Source organism: Neophocaena asiaeorientalis, unplaced genomic scaffold (genome assembly GCF_003031525.2).
Source record: "Neophocaena asiaeorientalis asiaeorientalis breed wild unplaced genomic scaffold, Neophocaena_asiaeorientalis_V1.1 scaffold130, whole genome shotgun sequence".
Lineage (NCBI taxonomy): Eukaryota > Metazoa > Chordata > Mammalia > Artiodactyla > Phocoenidae > Neophocaena > Neophocaena asiaeorientalis.
In genome coordinates this window covers 8,815,677-8,833,848 of record NW_020173397.1, presented here as the reverse complement: position 1 = coordinate 8,833,848, position 18,172 = coordinate 8,815,677, and the positions used below count along the sequence as shown (strand labels likewise).

Sequence of the window (18,172 nt, the reverse complement as noted above, 5' to 3'; positions counted from 1 at the left end):
TAAAAAGGTTGAATTTAAAATGAATTTGCGGGTTAGATGAGGAAATTCTAAATCATATAAGACAACTGAAAACTGGCTCTAATGTTCTGCATTCATCACTCTTACTTTGCTTCATCTCATAAAGCAGAAGCAGGGGAGGCCAACTAAACTGGTTCCTCTGATTCTAAATACAGCCAATGGAAAGAACTGAAAAAGTGTTCATTCACAGGTAATAAAATGTATTCCACAAATATTTGCTAAACTGAAAGTCAAACTGTATCCTCAAGAACAGAACTATAGAAAAAGTCTGATTTATCTGCACACTACAAATATTCTGACCCTAAAGAACAATCAGTAAGTCCAAAAGCCTATTCTTTAAAGGAAAATATAAAGAACCCAAGAAAACCACATACTATACCTTACCTTCTACAGTCTGGATAGGTTTACTCAATTACATAAAGGTAAAAGAGTTTTAAAATGAAATTCACAGTAGCAGACACCACCATGAAGTCAAAGTTAGAGTTAGCTCTGACCTATCGAAACTCTCATTCATTAGCACGAGGGTTAGAAAAGTTAAAATGACACAAAAATATCCAAAATATATATGTCATTATGTCAGACTTTGAAAGGTTTTCCATTTCACCACACTGCCTATTACTAAGAAGCTGGAGAATAAAAACTATTGTAAATTTGAATTTTACTTTATAGACATTTGAACAAGAGTTACAAACAATTTCTAAAGCAGTATTTCATAGAAAACTTTAGAGCCTGGATAAAGGAAAGGGGAATAGGAAAAGATAATCAGGACCTGTTTACTTGACAAAATCACTGAACTGGAAATAAAACAAACTTCCAGGGACAGGAAAACAAAATTAAAAGGACACTTTAAAGATTCTATTGCTCACTGAGAAAAACAAAGCAATATCCTTATATCAATTTTCTGCGAGCATGTTACGAACAAAATTAATTCTGAAAATACACCTCTCAAAACCACAAGAGGATCACAATGACTCGTCAAGTTAGCATAAGTTGATTAAGTATTAGGATTAACTCTAATACTAAGTTTAGCAAAAGCTTCCCAATCTACTGATCAGCTTGGTTGCTGTGTACTAAATTTATTCAATTTTGTAAAGACATTTCTTGCTTGTAAATATTCTTTAAAACTAGGTATTGATTTTACAGAAGTTTCTACATTAACATCTATTTAGAAACCTTAGTCTCTATTTTCAATGATAATTTGTTTATTCTCAAAATTCACACTACAGTTATTAAGTGCTTATTAATAGCTAATAGTTTTATTTAAAATGCAACAGGGCTTCCCTGGTGGCACAGTGGTTGAGAGTTCGCCTGCTGATGCAGGGGCCACGGGTTCGTGCCCCGGTCCGGAAAGATCCCACATGCTGCGGAGCGGCTGCACCCGTGAGCCATGGCCGCTGAGCCTGCGCGTCCGGAGCCTGTGCTCCGCAACGGGAGAGGCCACAACAGTGAGAGGCCCGCGTACCACAAAAAAAAAAAAAAAAAAAAAAAGCAACAAATTCACTTTTTTACCAAAACATCCCAATTCATCAGGAAAAATATCTTCTCACATGAAATTCATTACTCACATTAAATTCATTATTAGAGCAAAGATTTCTGAAAATACTAACAATTCAGAGGCTCTGTTTATAAAACAGTACCAGCTGAAAGGGAAAGATCCGGGACTTCACTCCTGAAAAATAATAGGTAAAATTCCAACATGTCTAAATTATTAAACAATTCAAAAAATTCTCTAGCCCACCTCCTGAACATCCTTTTGCTAAGAGAATTACAATCATTCTGAGTCCTACGTAGCTGCAAAATTTCTAAGAAAAAGACTTCACGATCTTGTCGATTTTAATCCTCCTTAAGCCATACTCTTGAGCCTAGTAGACCCTCTAGTCACTGTTTTATAAACCTTTATAGATAGCTCTGTTTCTAAAACCTTCAAGCAGAATGGAATTTAAGAGGAGGTCATTCTTTAGGAGTTCTCCTGAGAAGGATCACCTTTTTAAAAGATACTGCTTCAGAAGAATTCTATTTTGCAATCAATTGTTGTCTCAGCTGTGAGCAGAAAAGCAGGTATCAACTTGAAAGGGAGATAATCAAGGGACCCATCTAAACAGTAACAACAGAACAGTAACAGACTATGCAAAGACTAATGTAAAATTAGAAACTAAAGAGAGGAAGTAAATTAGGGTTAGCAGTATTTCCAAGTCATTTACCAAGGTGTTTTCTTTTTTAAATGGACATACCCATTTGCAGAGAGGGTTAACCAATATACAGCACAATCATTTTAAAAAGGAAACAGGATTCTTAAAAGAGAGACTAGGAGAATGGATTACACTCTAAAGGGTATCATGAAGAATACAACAGCAGCAGCACAGAAGACCCTGCCTCTGAAGACATAACAGTATGTCACTGTACCTGCCCATGAGGGCTTCAAATGTAAACTTGGGGCAACAAACGCAAACAAGAAGTTTCGGTACAAAAATTATGCTATGCTATGCTGGAGATGCATACAAACTACTTCAATGATCACAGAAAAAAAGAATCAAGAAAGGATTCCCAAAAGAGCTGACATGAGCTACGTCTAGAAGCAGAAGGTGGCATTTCCTAGGCAACAGTAAGAGGTAAGAATATAGTTCCCTGTGCTATACAGTAGGACCTTGCTGTTCATCCATTGTACAGTCTTTCTTTTAATTAAACGATATAATAAAAGACCAAGTAAGCATACCCCTGGGGCTGCAGGACACCTGTCTGTACTTAAAAAAAAAAAAAATTCATCTTCCACACCAGGTGTTCTGTCTCGAAGCCCTTATCGTAAAGATCCTTAATAGGAGATTAAATGAATCTAGTGTTTTGGTCAGTCTGCAATGAGCTTAATTTATTTGGGAAAATCAGGGACAAGGATTTATTAACCCATAAATGAAGAAGTTAAAAATAAAAAGATTAACTATAACTTAAATAGGAAACTATTTAGTTACACATAAAGTTGACAATGCCAAAAAGTTTTAACAAATAAAGTTTTCCTTTTCGAGATTCTGAAATGTGTATCTACTGATGTACCTTGGGGGTGGAGGGTAAGACATTACAAATACATTATTTTCTATATATTTTAAGACAAGTTATTTGGCATCATGATATTCAAGAGTCATTATATTAAAAGCTAACAAAATTGACGTAAATCACAGTGTTTCAAAACTGGAGGAAACATAGACATCATCTAGTTCTGTGAATTTCAGGGAATTTCAAGTGTTAACTGCAACCCACAGTTTTACATTCCAACCCAGCACACAAATCTGTACATATATATTTTACAATATATTATTTTTAAGATACATATAATTGTAGTAGCGGACATCGTGTATAGCGAAACTTTTAAGAAATCCTAGGCATTAAGATTGCCCCTGCCAAAACAGTAGACATCTTTGTAACATGATTACATCAAACTTCATCCCCAAAGTGAATCAGGATAGCTACATTCCACAAACCTCACAACTCTTCAATAAAGAAAAACAAATACCAAAGCAGAATTTCATGTTGTAAGACATCACCAAGATCAGAAACGATGAGTCTTTCGTAGGAGTTCTGATGGGTTCTTTGTGTAAGATTTACAGCCCTTAACTATATAAGGGTAAAGGCTATATAGACAGGAAGAGAGGCACTGTGAGGCAAATCATGCTGAGCCAAAGTAAAACGATCTGAAAAGGCAGGGAGAAAACCAAGGGGCAAAAGAACATTCCACCTACCTCCCCCTGTCATCACTTGGTCCTGAGCACCAAAACATAACTTCCCTTCTATAAATACGCTTCAACGATGCACACCAAAAGTACTTGTGCCAAGATGACTTGATAGTTTACTGTCACACATTCTGTCCCAGGGTACCCAGCAACAAATTGGATGTCCTGTGACTTCCTCAATTTTCTTAATTGAAGAAGAAACCAGAAAAAGGTCAGCAATGCATACACTGAAAGGAGAATCTACGTATTAGAACACAAAGAATGAACACCTGATGATATATGCTGCACCTGACTCTGCCCAGGAGCTGACTGCCTTGCACTGCACCACTGCTCTGGGAGAGTCAATCATTCACAAACTGCCTCTCACCACTGACTTTTAATGGTAGCATGCAATGTTCTTTCAAAGAATTGTTTAATCTTCTGAGTAAGTCAAGCAACGAACAGCACTTCAGACGAATACCACTTCAAATAATCTGATTTTAAGGCAGTCGGCATATATAGCATATTCTTAGCCCATTTTTATGGGTATATTTAACCAAGAAACAGAAAGATAAACACTCAACTTCACAACAAGCAAAATACATCACCTAATCTACACAGACTTGTATTAACTTTTTACATCACACATAACCTGATTAGGCTAATAATAATGACGGAATAACTCTGAATCAAAAGAATACATGGCCCGCAAAAAAAAAAAAAAAAAAGAATACAGTTAAAACACTTTTGTACCATATTAATTTGTCCATTTAATTATAGTCATTTTTCTATTTCTTCTATTCTACTAACTGGGTAGGAAATCAAATAAGTTACTTCACTTTTCTGAGCCTCAGCTTCTTCAACTGTGAAAGCTAGAATAATAACTACCTCTCAGGATTGCTCTGAGTACTGCACTGGGAAAACAGACCAAAAACTGGTATGCAAAATGTAAAGTACTATGCAAATACAATGTATTTGAGGATATCATGTTACGACTTACAGTCTAAATGTTCAAGTGTCTCATGCAATATTTTGCACATAAGTGCTCAAATATTTGTCCATTCATTCAGTCATAACTTTAAAGTTAGGGCCCAAAACTTTAATTCTGGAAAACAAAGGTTATGTCATATACTCCTCACATATTTATTCACTAGGAATATTATTAAGAAATCAGTTGTGCCTTTAGAATGATGAGTCGTTCAATCAATACACAATCTATTGGAATAGTAACATTACCATCAGTTATATATTGTTTACAGTATGTATTCTGTGCCAGGTCCTGTGCCAGCTATGCTATATACATTCACTCATTTAATCCTTAGAATACTCCTAGAGAGAAGTTATTATCCATAACTGAAAAACTAAAGCACAAGTTAAAGTAACATACCCAAGGTTACAAGGTTAGCAAATGACAGAGCTGGTGTTACTCAAACTTAGGTTTGACAACCAAAGCCCTGACTTTCAACTGCTACTGCTACTACTCTCCAATATGGGAGCCACGAGGCACCTGTGGCTACTGAGCATTTGCAGTGTGGCTAGTCTGAATTGACTCATGCTGTAACTGTGAAAACACACCGTAATTTGAACACCTAATATGAAAAAAAAGAATGTAAAATATCTCACTGCAGCTTAATATTGATTACAAGTTGAAATGACAGTGATTTGGATATAATGCATTAAATAAAATATATTCTAAAAAATAACTTCACCTGCTTTTTGCTTTCTTACTGTCTGTCGCTAGTAGAAAGTTTAAAATTACATGTAGCTTATAATGCATATACTTCTCCTGGACAACACTGATTTAGAATATTATACAGGATTTTGTAAAACAAAGAGCACAATGGGCTTCTCTGGTGGCGCAGTGGTTGAGAGTCCGCCTGCCGATGCAGGGGACACGGGTTCGTGCCCCGGTCCGGGAGGATACCCCATGCCGCAGAGAGGCTGGGCCCGTGAGCCACGGCTGCTGAGCCTGCGCGTCCGGAGCCTGTGCTCCGCAACGGAAGAGGCCACAACAGTGAGAGGCCCGCGTACCGCCAAAAAAAAAAAGAGCACAAAACATTTTATTTCTTAAATGTTTTAATATTTTTTTCATCCATATTTAATGGAGTATAGTTGCTTTACAATGTTTTGTTAGTTCCTGCTGTGCAGCAGTTAATCAGCTATATATATACACATATATCCACCCCTTATTTGGGTTTCTTTCCCATTTTGGTCACCACAGAGCACTGAGATCCCTGTGCTATACAGTAGGTTCTAATTAGTTACCTATTTTATACATAGTAGTGTATATATGTCAATCCCAATCTCCCAATTCATCCCACCCCCATTTCCCCCTTGGTATCCATACATTTGTTCTCTACATCACTGTCTCTATTTCTGCTTTGCAAATTAAGTTCATCTGTATTATTTTTCTGGATTCCACATATAAGCGATATTATACAAGAGCACAGAACAATTTTAAATTTACAAACACAACATATTTTAGAGTATACAGATATGTTCCAATAATAACAGCTGTTTTAATACTGTTAGTGTAACCAATATAAACAAAACTTTCAAATCCCTTAATCTAAAATTTGATTTTGCTTACTTAAATTTCAATATTCTAGAATTAGATTTTTTTTAAATTTCCTATTGTGAAAATTGGTTTTTCCAACCGCAAAACTGATACCAACTCATCCACACTACAGAAATCACAGAAGAGCACACATACAAAAAAACCCCATCATCCCACCAAGCAGAATTGGTCTTTTGATCAGTCATTACTTCTAGGTATGTGTATTAGTGAAATGGTATGAAATATTATTTCAAGTGCGATTATATTGTTCATCATTTTGTAACTTGCTTTCTTTCAATATATTAAGAGCATTTTCTTATATTACATATTATTTCTAAATGTGTTCTTAAATTTTTATTTGGAAATAATTATAGATTCACAGGAAGTGGCAAAAATAGTACAAGGTCCTAAATAACCCTTACCCAATTTCCCCAAAATTGCATCTTCTTGATTATAGTACAGTATCAAAACCAGGAAATTTACATCGGTATACTATATGTAAACAGTTCCGTGTCATCTGATCACACGTGTAGATAGATGAAACCATCACTACAATCAAGATTCAGATCTGTTCCATCACCACAAAGACCTCCCTCTTGCTACCCTTTTCCAATCACACGCATCTCCCTCCTTTTCCCGCCATCCCTGACCCCTGACAACCACTAATCTGTTCTCTCTGTAATTTTGTCATTTCAAGAATGTTAATGGCATCCTACAGTAGGTGACCTTTAGCGATTGACTTCCTTCCCTCAGCATAAGGGCCCTTTGAGATCCATGCCGGTTGTATGCATTGATAGTTTCTTCCTTTTTAACTGCTGAGTAGCAGTCCATGGTATGGATGTACCATTCACATACTGAAGGACACTTCTGTTTCCAGTTTCAGGCTATTGCAAGTAAAGTTGCCATGGATACTTGTGAACAGATTTTGTGTGAATGTCAGTTTTCATTTACCTGGAATAAACGCCCAGGAGTGAAATTCCTAGGTCACATGGTAAGTTTTATAAAAAACTGCCCAAACTGTTTTCCAGAGTAGTTGTACCATTCTACATTTCCACCACCACTTGATAGAGATCTCAAACCATTTTTAAGAGGTGCAAAATATTTATGGCTATTCAATAGTTTCTAACAATTCCTTGTTGATTCCTATGTAAGTAATTTCATTTTTTGTTAAAATAACGATGCAATTAATATACATAACACAGAATTTTCACATGCAGATCCTGTAAATTAAATTGTTGGGGAACAGGATACAAATATTTTAAAGGCATTTGCTACCAACTGCCGTGATGGCCTTTGGAAAATTTAAATCAACTTACACACCACCCACCCAAGGGTCTGTAAAAATGCCCATTTCCTAGCCTCACTAAAAAGTTTTTTTTAATCTTTAATTTTTTACTTGCAAAAAAATGTTACCTTGTTTTGTATTTATTTGAATAATGGGAAGGTTGTATACATTTCCCACACTTCCTAACTTAATTTGCAGTTCTTTCATAAATTACCTGTTCATGTTCTTCGCCAACATTTTACTGGAATGTTGGTTCACTGATTTTAAGACCTAGTTCTGTCTCTCTAACTTACGTTGCAAAGAAATAGGTTTTTAAAATAAACGTCTGAAATTCAAGCCAAGTGTTAGTAATGCAAGATAACTGCTGATTTTAGGACGTAAAAAATAGTTTAGTTGATATGGTCCCCCAATTTATCAATTCACACAACATATTTATTAATTAAGGAATCACCTCTAATGCCAGCTCTGGATAAAAGCATGGTTCCTAGAACGTTGATCACTTACTTCTCTTAAGCTCACTTCAAAATACTAAGACATAATTTTTCCATAACAGACATCAAAAACGATCTTCACCTTCATGAGGAAGCGTGGCTGGCTTCTCTTTAAAGGAGAATTTAAGGTCATCTAAACCAGTCTTCAAAGTGTGCTCCCCACACCAGCAGCCATCAACATCACCTTGGACTTGAACTTGTAAGAAATGCAAATTCTCAGGATACCCCAGACCTACTTAATCAAAAACTCATAGCCTACATATGAAATCTGATCTGTTGTTAGAAAACAGTCACCAGGTTTGTTTTCGCCCTCTGAGTAACCACCATGCACTTTTGTGTTTAAGACCCAATAAGCTGATGAAACTGGCATCCTATATCACCCTTAATTTCTTGTCCCTCCCAAAGGCTATCAAAGTTTCCTCTTCAATTGTATTGCTTATGATCTGAAATTAGAGAAAATGTTTTGAGCAAGTTTTAAGATGCTTCTTTTACATCCCCCTTTCCTAGTTTCTTTTCCCAGCCAAAGGATAATTTAAGTAGATTTTCTAAATTGACAGAGAGAGGAAAGGAGAGGAGGAATAAAGATCTAATTGTATTTAAAAATAAAAATTTCACCTGTTTTACCTTGTGATTTCAACTACAGATGGTCCCTGACTTATGATGGCTTTTTCAACTTTACCATGGGGCAAAAGTGATACACATTCAGTAGAAACCACACCTCAAATTTTGAATTTTGATCTTTCCCTGGGCTAGAGATATGTGGTACAATACTCTCTGGTGATGCTGGGCAGAGGCGGGGGCCGCAGCTCCCAGTCAGCCACGTGATCAGCAGGGCAAACAACCGATGTACTTACAACCATTCTGTACGCAGACAACCAATCTGTTTTTCACTTTCAGTACAGTATCAATACATTATATGAAATATTCAGCACTTTGTTAAAAATAGGCTTTGCGGGCTTCCCTGGTGGTGCAGGGGTTAAGAGTCCGCCTGCCAATGCAGGGGACACGGGTTCGAGCCCTGCTCTGGGAAGATCCCACATGCCGCAGAGCAGCTGAGCCCACGCGCCACAACTACTGAGCCTGTGCTCTAGACTCCACGAGCCACAACTACTGAAGCCCGTGTGCCTGGGGCCTGCGCTCTGCAGCGGTGGAGGCCATCACAATGAGAAGCCTTCACGCCACAACTAGAGAAAGCGTAAGCGCAGCAATGAAGACCCAATGCAGCCAAAAATAAATTTAAAAAATTAAAAAAAAAAAACACAGCTTTGTGTTAGGTGATTTTGCCCAACTATAGGGTACTGTAAGTGTTCTCAGCACATTTGAGGTAGGCTAATCTAAGCTGTGATGTTTGGCAAGTTAGGTGTACGTATTAAATGCATTTTTGACTTACAGTATTGTCAACTTATGACAACTTATGATGGGTTATCTGGATGCAACCCCATTTAAAGTCAAGAAAAATCCGTATTTATGATTTCTGAGTAACACGGGAGTTTATCTGCAATGCCTTTACTGAGAATTCATCTTTGGCACCACAGTCTGTCAATCACTGCACAGAAGTGAAAAAATAGCCACATAAAGAATGAGTCAAGACTTAACAGCAGTAATTAATCTAAATAACAGTAATGTATACCACGTATAAGGTACAACTATCAAGTTATGGGTATGTTAACACAACAGAACTTAACACAATGAACAGCATAGCAAAACATTTCCAAGAACACCCAAAATGTTCCGTAGCCATTTTTAAACTCCCTTTAGGTGCCAGCTTACAAGTGCACCCACCTAGCTCCTTATCACATCTCAAAACTGGTTTTCCACAACGTGACTGACCCTCTGCTTTATTAGCACACCTTTCGACATGACTTTTGGCAGCGTAAACCACCAAATGGGCAACAGTTATTGTTATTTAGTTAAGTGTGCTAAAGCTCTGAAGCCCAAAACCACTCCAGGAAGTACTTTAAATGCATGGCCCAAGGTCTCCAAGGTTGTAAACTCTGTGTTTAATTTCTAGAACATGTTTAGAAAACAAAATCAGAAAAATGAGAATACTACTTCTTAAGGACATGCTTTACAAAGACAAATTTCCCGTAATCCAATAACTTTACAGACAGGACGCAAGCCCTAAAGTGCAATACATATCAGAACTCTTAACTGCAATAGTTTTAAAGGCGACTCCAAACTTCCAGTCTTCATCTATTCTACATACATTGAGTGAACCCCTACCAAGTGTCTGGCACTGTAACAGACATAGGAAAAGATATGAAAAGAAAGATCGTGCCCTCAAAAAAAAGGTGGAAACATAACAAAGGTAATCAAACCAAAATGCAGTTCAAATGTTAGGAAGAGGTATACATGATCTTAGGGCATTGGAAAAGGCTTCCAGAGACATGTAGAAAGACAAATAAGAGTCAGCCAGGCTACAAGGAAGGAGGAGCATTTTAGAAGAAATCCAGAGGAAAAGAACGTGTGAAAGTATGGAAATGAGACATCATGGTCCATGCTAGGAAAACACCAAGCAGTTCGGTATGAAACACACACATGCTGTGTGTGGAGGGCAGATAGGGTGGTGGCAGGCTGCTTCCAGAAATTCTAAAGAAACGGTAGAGGACCATGAAGCCCCTTGTGATGCTCAGGATTTGGACTTTACCCTAGAAGCAATGAGAACCAGGAGATAATTTAAGCTGTCCAAATGGAGAGGCCCAAGAACCAGTCGGATCTGTTTGTCACGTGTATTGTGTACATGGGGATGGTGACAGGTGGTTAATAAATAGTATCTGGGAATTACCAGCCTGTGAACAGAAGTGGAAAGGTACGGGTGACATCTAAGGAGAGTGAACAGTTAAAAAGGAGGTAGGAGGAGGCAAAGAACTAACTAACTTGTATCAACCTGTACAACAAACCCTACATCCAAGAACGAAAATGGCCTAGTTCAAACCTCAGATTCAGTGAGGCCTTCCCCAACACACCCCATATACTGTCTCTACCTCCTCTAAAAAGCACTTAGGGTCTCTACCAGGTACCATTCACTCCATGCCTACCATGGCATTCACACCACTGGCTATCTTTTTATGGTCTTATCTTTTCAACAAGTTTGTTAGGTTCCTTGTTTATTCAACCAGTGCCTTGAAATATAAATGACCAATGAACAATATTACTCATGAGAGCCAAAAGTTTACTCCATTTGCATACTCCAGAAAATTCCACACACCAGGTTTTATTCCTTTCACCTAATGATGTGTGGATTTTATGCTGCTGCTGGGAGGAGATGACTGTGTTCAACTGTGTAGGTAATGAACATAAGGTGCAGAGAGATCCCATCTCTCGAATGTGTTAGGGGTCTGTATGTAGAGTTGAGCTCTAAGATATTCTTAGGATGAAACAGCAGTGGTTGACTACACAAGAACCACACACAACATGGATATTCACAAGCATAACAATGAGTGAAAAAAGCCAGACCCAGAAGTGTACATACTGTATGACTGCACTTAAATAAAGTTCAAGGGGAAGTGACTGCAGCGTGAACAAGGGGCATCTGGGGTCCTGGTAATGTTCCGTTTCTTAATCTGGGTACTGGTTACACAGGTATGCTCACTTTGTGCAAGTTCATCAAGCCTTACAATTATGATTTGTGCACTTCTCTGTATGTATGCTACAGTTCAAAAAGTTTACATAAAAATAAACAGGCAAGGCTTCCCTGGTGGCGCAGTGGTTGGGAGTCCGCCTGCCGATGCAGGAGACGCGGGTTCCTGCCCTGGTCCGGGAAGATCCCACATGCCGCGGAGCGGCTGAGCCCGTGAGCCATGGCCGCTGAGCCTGCGCGTCCGGAGCCTGTGCTCCGCAACGGGAGAGGCCACAGCAGTGAGAGGCCCGCGTACCGCACAAAAATAAAAATAAAATAAACAGGCAAAAAGAAAAAACGGGAGGAGAGATAGTGTTAGGAAGTATAAAGGAAGATGTCACAAAGAGAAAAGGCCCTGGCGATGGGCAAATGAGAACCACAATGACTGTAAAATGTTTTACTTTAAGTTGTAAAGGAGACTTTTGGAGACCCACCATTTCCTAAAGTACTAAGGAACCGAATTAGTGCTAATAAGTATTTTCGTAAGCTACAGCCACTTGGAATTTCTTCAGCATCTACGGAAGCACACAATAAATACACGATGCATGAAAAAATACACACTGAATCCATTCAAAACCTCCCATCCTAGTAACAGCTGACCCTTGAACAACATGGGTTTGAACTGCGCAGGTCCACACATACACGAATTTTTTTCAATAAACACATACTACGATACCATACAGTCCGTGGTCGGTTGACTCCACAGATGCAGAACTGCAGATATGGAGACCAACTATGGGACTTGAGCAGCGAGGGAAATCCGTGACAGGTCCCGGAACGAATGCCCCTCAGACACCAAAGGACAAGTGTTACGTGGATTTTCAGCTATGCACAGGGGGGTAGGTATCAGCGCCCCTCACCTTCCAGTTGTTCAAGGGTCAACTGCAACAGGATATACTGGCACGTTAGCTGGCCAGACTTTAGTCTACGATGTGTAGCTAAAAGTTGAGCAGCCTATGCAGAAAGGCTCAAACTCTAAACTGTCCCCCACCAAATGAGCTAACTGGCACAGGTAAACCTCCAGAAATAACTATCCCCTTGCTCCAAAAGAAAGCAGCTTTAGTGTTTCCTAAAAAGGCAAATGTGTATCTCGACACTGCCTACAAAGCAGTCGCTCTGCCCAGTACTCACCACTCTGTAGTTCCCTATTCTGCTCTAATTTCTTCAGAGCACTGGTCTCTAGCTGAAATGATCTTACTCTTCTGTTCGCTTGTTTATTTTCTTGTCCTCGCCATAGTACTTTAAGCTCCACGGGAACAAAGATCTCATCTGTCTGTACACCACTGTACACCCACAGCCCAGATGTCTGTGTGCTCAATAAAAACTTGTCAACTACCCAGGTAATTTAAGGCCACCAAGTATACACAAGATCAAGTCAGTACTAATAAATCAGTTAAGTCCAGTGTAATAGCAAACACAAAATAAATCATCACTCCGTTTCTGGGTAAGAGTGATCTCTAAACCTGTACCCGCTTTTGTATCAGCTTCGAGGCCAAAAGGTTTGACAAGGTTTGATGATTTGGAGGACCGATAATTTTTCTATGTATTTTATGGAGAAATTTTACAAAAGACAAACACTACAATAAAACCAGTGTGGCCTAAGGAACAGAAGCACTGTGGCGAGTGACCCAGAGCTGCGGGGAAGGGCCTGGCTCCTCCAGGTCAGGCACCCCTCTGCTTTTGGGAGGCTTCCTATCCGCAAAGTACCACAGGATGATGCTCTCTTCTGAAGCTTCCAGCAAAGAGCAAAACTTTCACGTTTCACTAAATATGTGTGTTTTCCCCTAAAGTACTTCATGACTAGTCAAGACTTTCAACTGTCAGGGTATCTGAATTTAAGAGGAGAAAAAGTCCAAAGTTACAACTGCAAAGAATCAGGGAGCTCCTGGACAAGGAAAATATTTTACACACAAACAACTGAGTACTACCAACTTCCCATTCAATATCCTTAGTACCAGAATTTTTTTTTTTAAAGTCACACAATCTTATCACACATCTAAAGCAAATTCTTCACTTTTACTTGTCTGTAAGAACTCTAAATACGGTACATTTTTCAGGGGAATAGTATTCAGTGCAGCACTATTATCGAAGAACCACTAACCAAGAAGAAATGCTGCAATATTTTAGTAATTTTAATTTTACAATAGAGATCATTGCATTCAGAGAAATAACAAAACCAAAAGTAAAATATACCTCATTTATCACCATGTCTAGGAAGTTACTCTGCCCAATACTAAAAAACTTCAACTTAGCAGAACAACGGTTAGGTAAATTTGTGAGTTTGTGGTTTTGTTGGTTTTCTTCCTTTTAAAAGCTGATATCCTCTTTCATGAGACAGGCAAAGTGGGCTGGGAAATAGTACTTTGGCCATCACCTAGGGAAGGGGTAGTGTTTCTTTCCCACTCACCACCACCTTCCATAGACACTCCTTTATTTACTACCTTGAAAGGCTCAGAGTACATCAGCATGGTGGGGAGGCGAACTTCTCAGCCGCAGGTGCCTCCTCCATGCTCTAGTGTTAAAGACTCCGTAAAAGTGTATCACAGAACAGGCATGAGGAAGCCATTCAATGTGACAGAAATGTACTAAAAGTGGTTTGTGGTGATGGCTGTACAACTTTTTAAAATTTCCAAAAATCACTGAATTGTACACTTACACAGTTGATGCATCATATGGTATATAAATTATGTCTCGATAAAGCTATTAAAAAAAGAACAACCAGCAGGGTACAAAGCGGAACAGTACAGGCGGAAAAAGGACTGTATTTAAGAAATAAACAGACCCAAAACAAAATTGGTAATACATCCAAAATAAAGCTCTCCACTGCCCCGTGAACCTCCAAGTAGCCTATTAAGTGTTGTCTCCTTCTTCCCTTAACACGTTCCTTTCGAGCTTCTGACCCTCTGCTCTAAGCTGCTACAGAAAGAAGAAAAGACCTTCTGAAACACTTTCATGACTCCACCCACAGAATTAAATTTATCTAGTACACATGGCAATAACAGTGAAAGATGGCAGGTAATTCTGTAGAAATCAATTCTTCTTATCCAGAAGAATTGAGGGGAGGGGGAATTCTTCTAATTGATGCCCAAGCCAGACTGCTCAGACCTCCCGCAGCACTTTATTTATACCTCTCTCAGAGCCTTTATAACTTGGATTACAGCCATTCCTATACATGTCTTACCAACCTTTTAACACCCTCCTCCCGTCCCCAATGTCTTCAGCAGACTCTTTCACACCCTAGTAATTTAATAAATGTTCTTTGGATGAGTGGCAATATTTTCCTAATGAAACTGAGGAATATCAATTCTATTCTCAAAGAATACAGTTCTATGTCCTATTGGACTATCACTAATTCAAAGCTGACTTCCTTGCTTGATTGGTAGATAGATGATGGCAACGACAGTGACAACAATGATGAACAAACTCCAGAATTACCACTGGCTACCCAACCAGCGAGGCTGTTATAACACAAAACATCAGCTCAGAGCAATAAAACCCAATTTCTATGCCAGTCAACAGGCTAGAAGTCCTTTTATTACTTAAAAATTATTCTAAAAATCACTGATTTTTGCCTGTTACCCAGTATCCAAAACCCACCAAGTTTTCTACTGCCATCAATACCAAGTCTGATTAAAACTATACAAGGCAACAGATGTCAAATCTTTGTTGTATGAAGAAAATTACACACACAAAAAAAAGGCCCAGGAAAAAAACAAAGCAGTAGTAACTAGTGTCACAGAAAAATTAACAACAGTTAATACACTGGATAACACAGGAGGAAAACCTGTGAAATTCACCCTTTCACATGAAACCCATCCACAGCATAAGAAAGCCAAATGTTATCTGCCTTTTGATCAATGACTTCTAGAACAAAATCTTATAAAGACTTCCAGATCTAACACATGAAAATACTGACAATAACCAAGATGAAATTAAGTTATGTAAAAGTATCATGAGTTGGTAAGAATTTAAATCCTCAGATCTCTAAAATCTTGTGTTCAAATTCTACACAACCACAGACCTAAAAAAGTCACAGACTCTTCAAGATAGTAGGTGAGTATCCTGTTCCTGAAACATTTTCATTATTAGTAATTTAATATATTTGTTAAAAAAACAATTCCAATGTTGTCATCTGTGACTCTGAAAAAATTTTAAACAACTATATTGTTTTTCAAATCAAAACCTTACACGTGCTTCCAAAGAGCTGATGAGTCAGATTTTTTTATACGTGTAGAAACTGAAATGCACTTTATTATGAGATAATTATTCCCAGCAATGCACTGGATGTAAACTTCTGAATCTGCTTTAAGTTTCTCTTCACCAGTAAAGTTCTCAAGTTCTTAGGAGTTTCCTAGTCATTTACTTTAACATTATCTACGGTAACACTCAAAGCAAAACCACAATAAAGAGGTTTGGCCTCTGAGGGATTCTACATGTAAAAAAACATTACTCAAATAAAATACAATCACTATTGCTTTAAATAACAAATACATTTCTAAATTTTCATGGCATTTGATGGAATTCCCTGTTTTAGATAGCAAAACAAAATCTACTAAGCTCCCAATCTAAATCTACTAATCTACTAAGCTCCCAATGAGTGTTTCTTATTTTAACTAAATCTGCTCTATGATAATACAGAATATTGATATGAATTTACTTTAAAAAGTACCTATGGGGAAACAGGTACTTTTTAGTTCTGGAATACTTTTATTCAAAAGTCTCAGTATTTATAGAGTTAGTGGAATTCACAGAACTGTTCCACCAGTAATTGGACAAAGTTGCCCAATATCCTATTTATTCCCAGGTATAAATAAAGCAATGAAACCCTAAGAGGACACATTCATTTAGCCAAAGAACAATAACCAGTTAGAACTGTGCAGTGCTACTACACGGTCATGTTGGAATGCCACCAATTCAAAAACAAGTACCTGATGAAATAAGACTTTTGGCAATCAACTTTAAAGATCCCCAAGGAACTCACTCATTCTGTCTTTCTTTCTCTCTCTCTCTCTCTCTCTCTCTCTCTCTCACACACACACACACAGCCCGCCGATGTCTGCCCATTAAATGACATAAAGAATAGTTTTTAACTTCAAACTCTAATCACTGAAACAAATTCCAGTTACAAGTTAAAAGATGACCGGAAGACTACAAAATCAGCTTCCACATTTCATTCAAGAATATCTAAATGTTAAATCTGGAGTAGTTCAATTCGTTTCGATACCACACAGTTTACCACCTTCACTAAAATGAGGAATTCCTTCAACATTCTTTGCATTTTAATAAAGCTCTAAACACAAACTTCAGTATAATCACGCTATTCATTCTACATTTTGCAAAAATCGTCCTCCATCACCATTTCTCATAAGCTAATCAGAAACATACACACACACACACACACACACACACACACACACTGACAGTTCACTCTTCCAAAAAATGCACTTTCTTTATCAAACCCCAGCATTTATCTTCAAGTGCAAGGAAAACAAAAAAAAGACATTTGCAGTTCAAGACAGGAAAAGCACAACCACCGCGTTACTGTACAACCACCACCAAATTTCTCAGGGAAGAGAAGAATAATTCACGACAGGCAAATTAAAAACATTCTGCACATGGCAAAAATAAAAGGTCCAATGTCCTACAATCCATAGCAAAGCTTCCTCTCTTTTGGAGCCAATACCAATAAGCCAATGGATACAAGTGTCAAATAAATCCAGCGTCTGTTTGAAACAAGACGAAACCTGGAAAAATTCCCTCCCATAAATCAGTGAACATGAGGCTTTGCACCCAACATGAAATATACACAACCCAAACCGACATCATCCCCCCCACCCCACCCGGCACGTACAGAAAAAGCCGTAATCAACAAGTTGGAAAGAAGGCAGAAAGTAGAGCTCACAACCCTATACCCCCGCCTTTAAAAAAAAAAAAAAAAAAGTCCTATAACAAAAGGTAACACAGATCTTCAAGTACCTGGTGGAGGTGCCTTTCCTCACATCGCAGATGCTGCATTTAAAGGCTTCCGCGCTGTTTCTGAAGGTGCAGACGCTACAATCCCAAAAGCCTTCGTCTGCGGCAGGTTTTGCTTGTCTTTTTGGCCTTCAGAGGAGTGAGGAGTGGGGGAAAGGGGAGGGAAGAGTCAAGGAGCAGGAAAAAGGGGGAGAGACAGCAAAACACAGGCGCTGGTGAGCCGTCGTAATTTCGCAGGAATCCGGCGCTGGAAACTTCGCCCTGGCGACCACCCACCCACCCTTTTCGGGGCCGAGAAGAGGAACCGGGGGAGGGAACGGGGCGCCCCCACCGGCACCACGCAGCCTCCGGGCCCGGGCCGTGCTGCCTCGCACAGTAGGCGGCGGCGGCGCCCCGGGAAGGGCCGCGGCGGGCGCAGGAAGCGGGCGGACTTGTGGACTTGAGTGGGGCTGGGGGGGCCGGGAGGGGAGCCGCGGGCCGGATCTGGAGGGGGCGCGCAGGGACAGCCCGAAGCCGGCGGCAGGGAGTGGG

At 39.0% G+C, this 18,172-nt stretch overlaps 1 protein-coding gene across 1 annotated transcript in view; it reads right to left on the bottom strand.

Annotated features, from left to right (window-relative positions):
* The window catches only part of RYBP (RING1 and YY1 binding protein), a 200,542-nt gene that overhangs the window by 54,396 nt on the left and 127,974 nt on the right, over nt 1-18,172 (bottom strand). Inside the window, exons 3-4 of the mRNA XM_024747058.1 lie at nt 18,016-18,124; nt 17,645-17,770 (exon numbers count right to left, since the gene is read on the bottom strand). Coding sequence (XP_024602826.1) covers nt 17,645-17,770; nt 18,016-18,124 — 235 coding nt within the window. The remainder of the gene's footprint in view (nt 1-17,644; nt 17,771-18,015; nt 18,125-18,172) is intronic.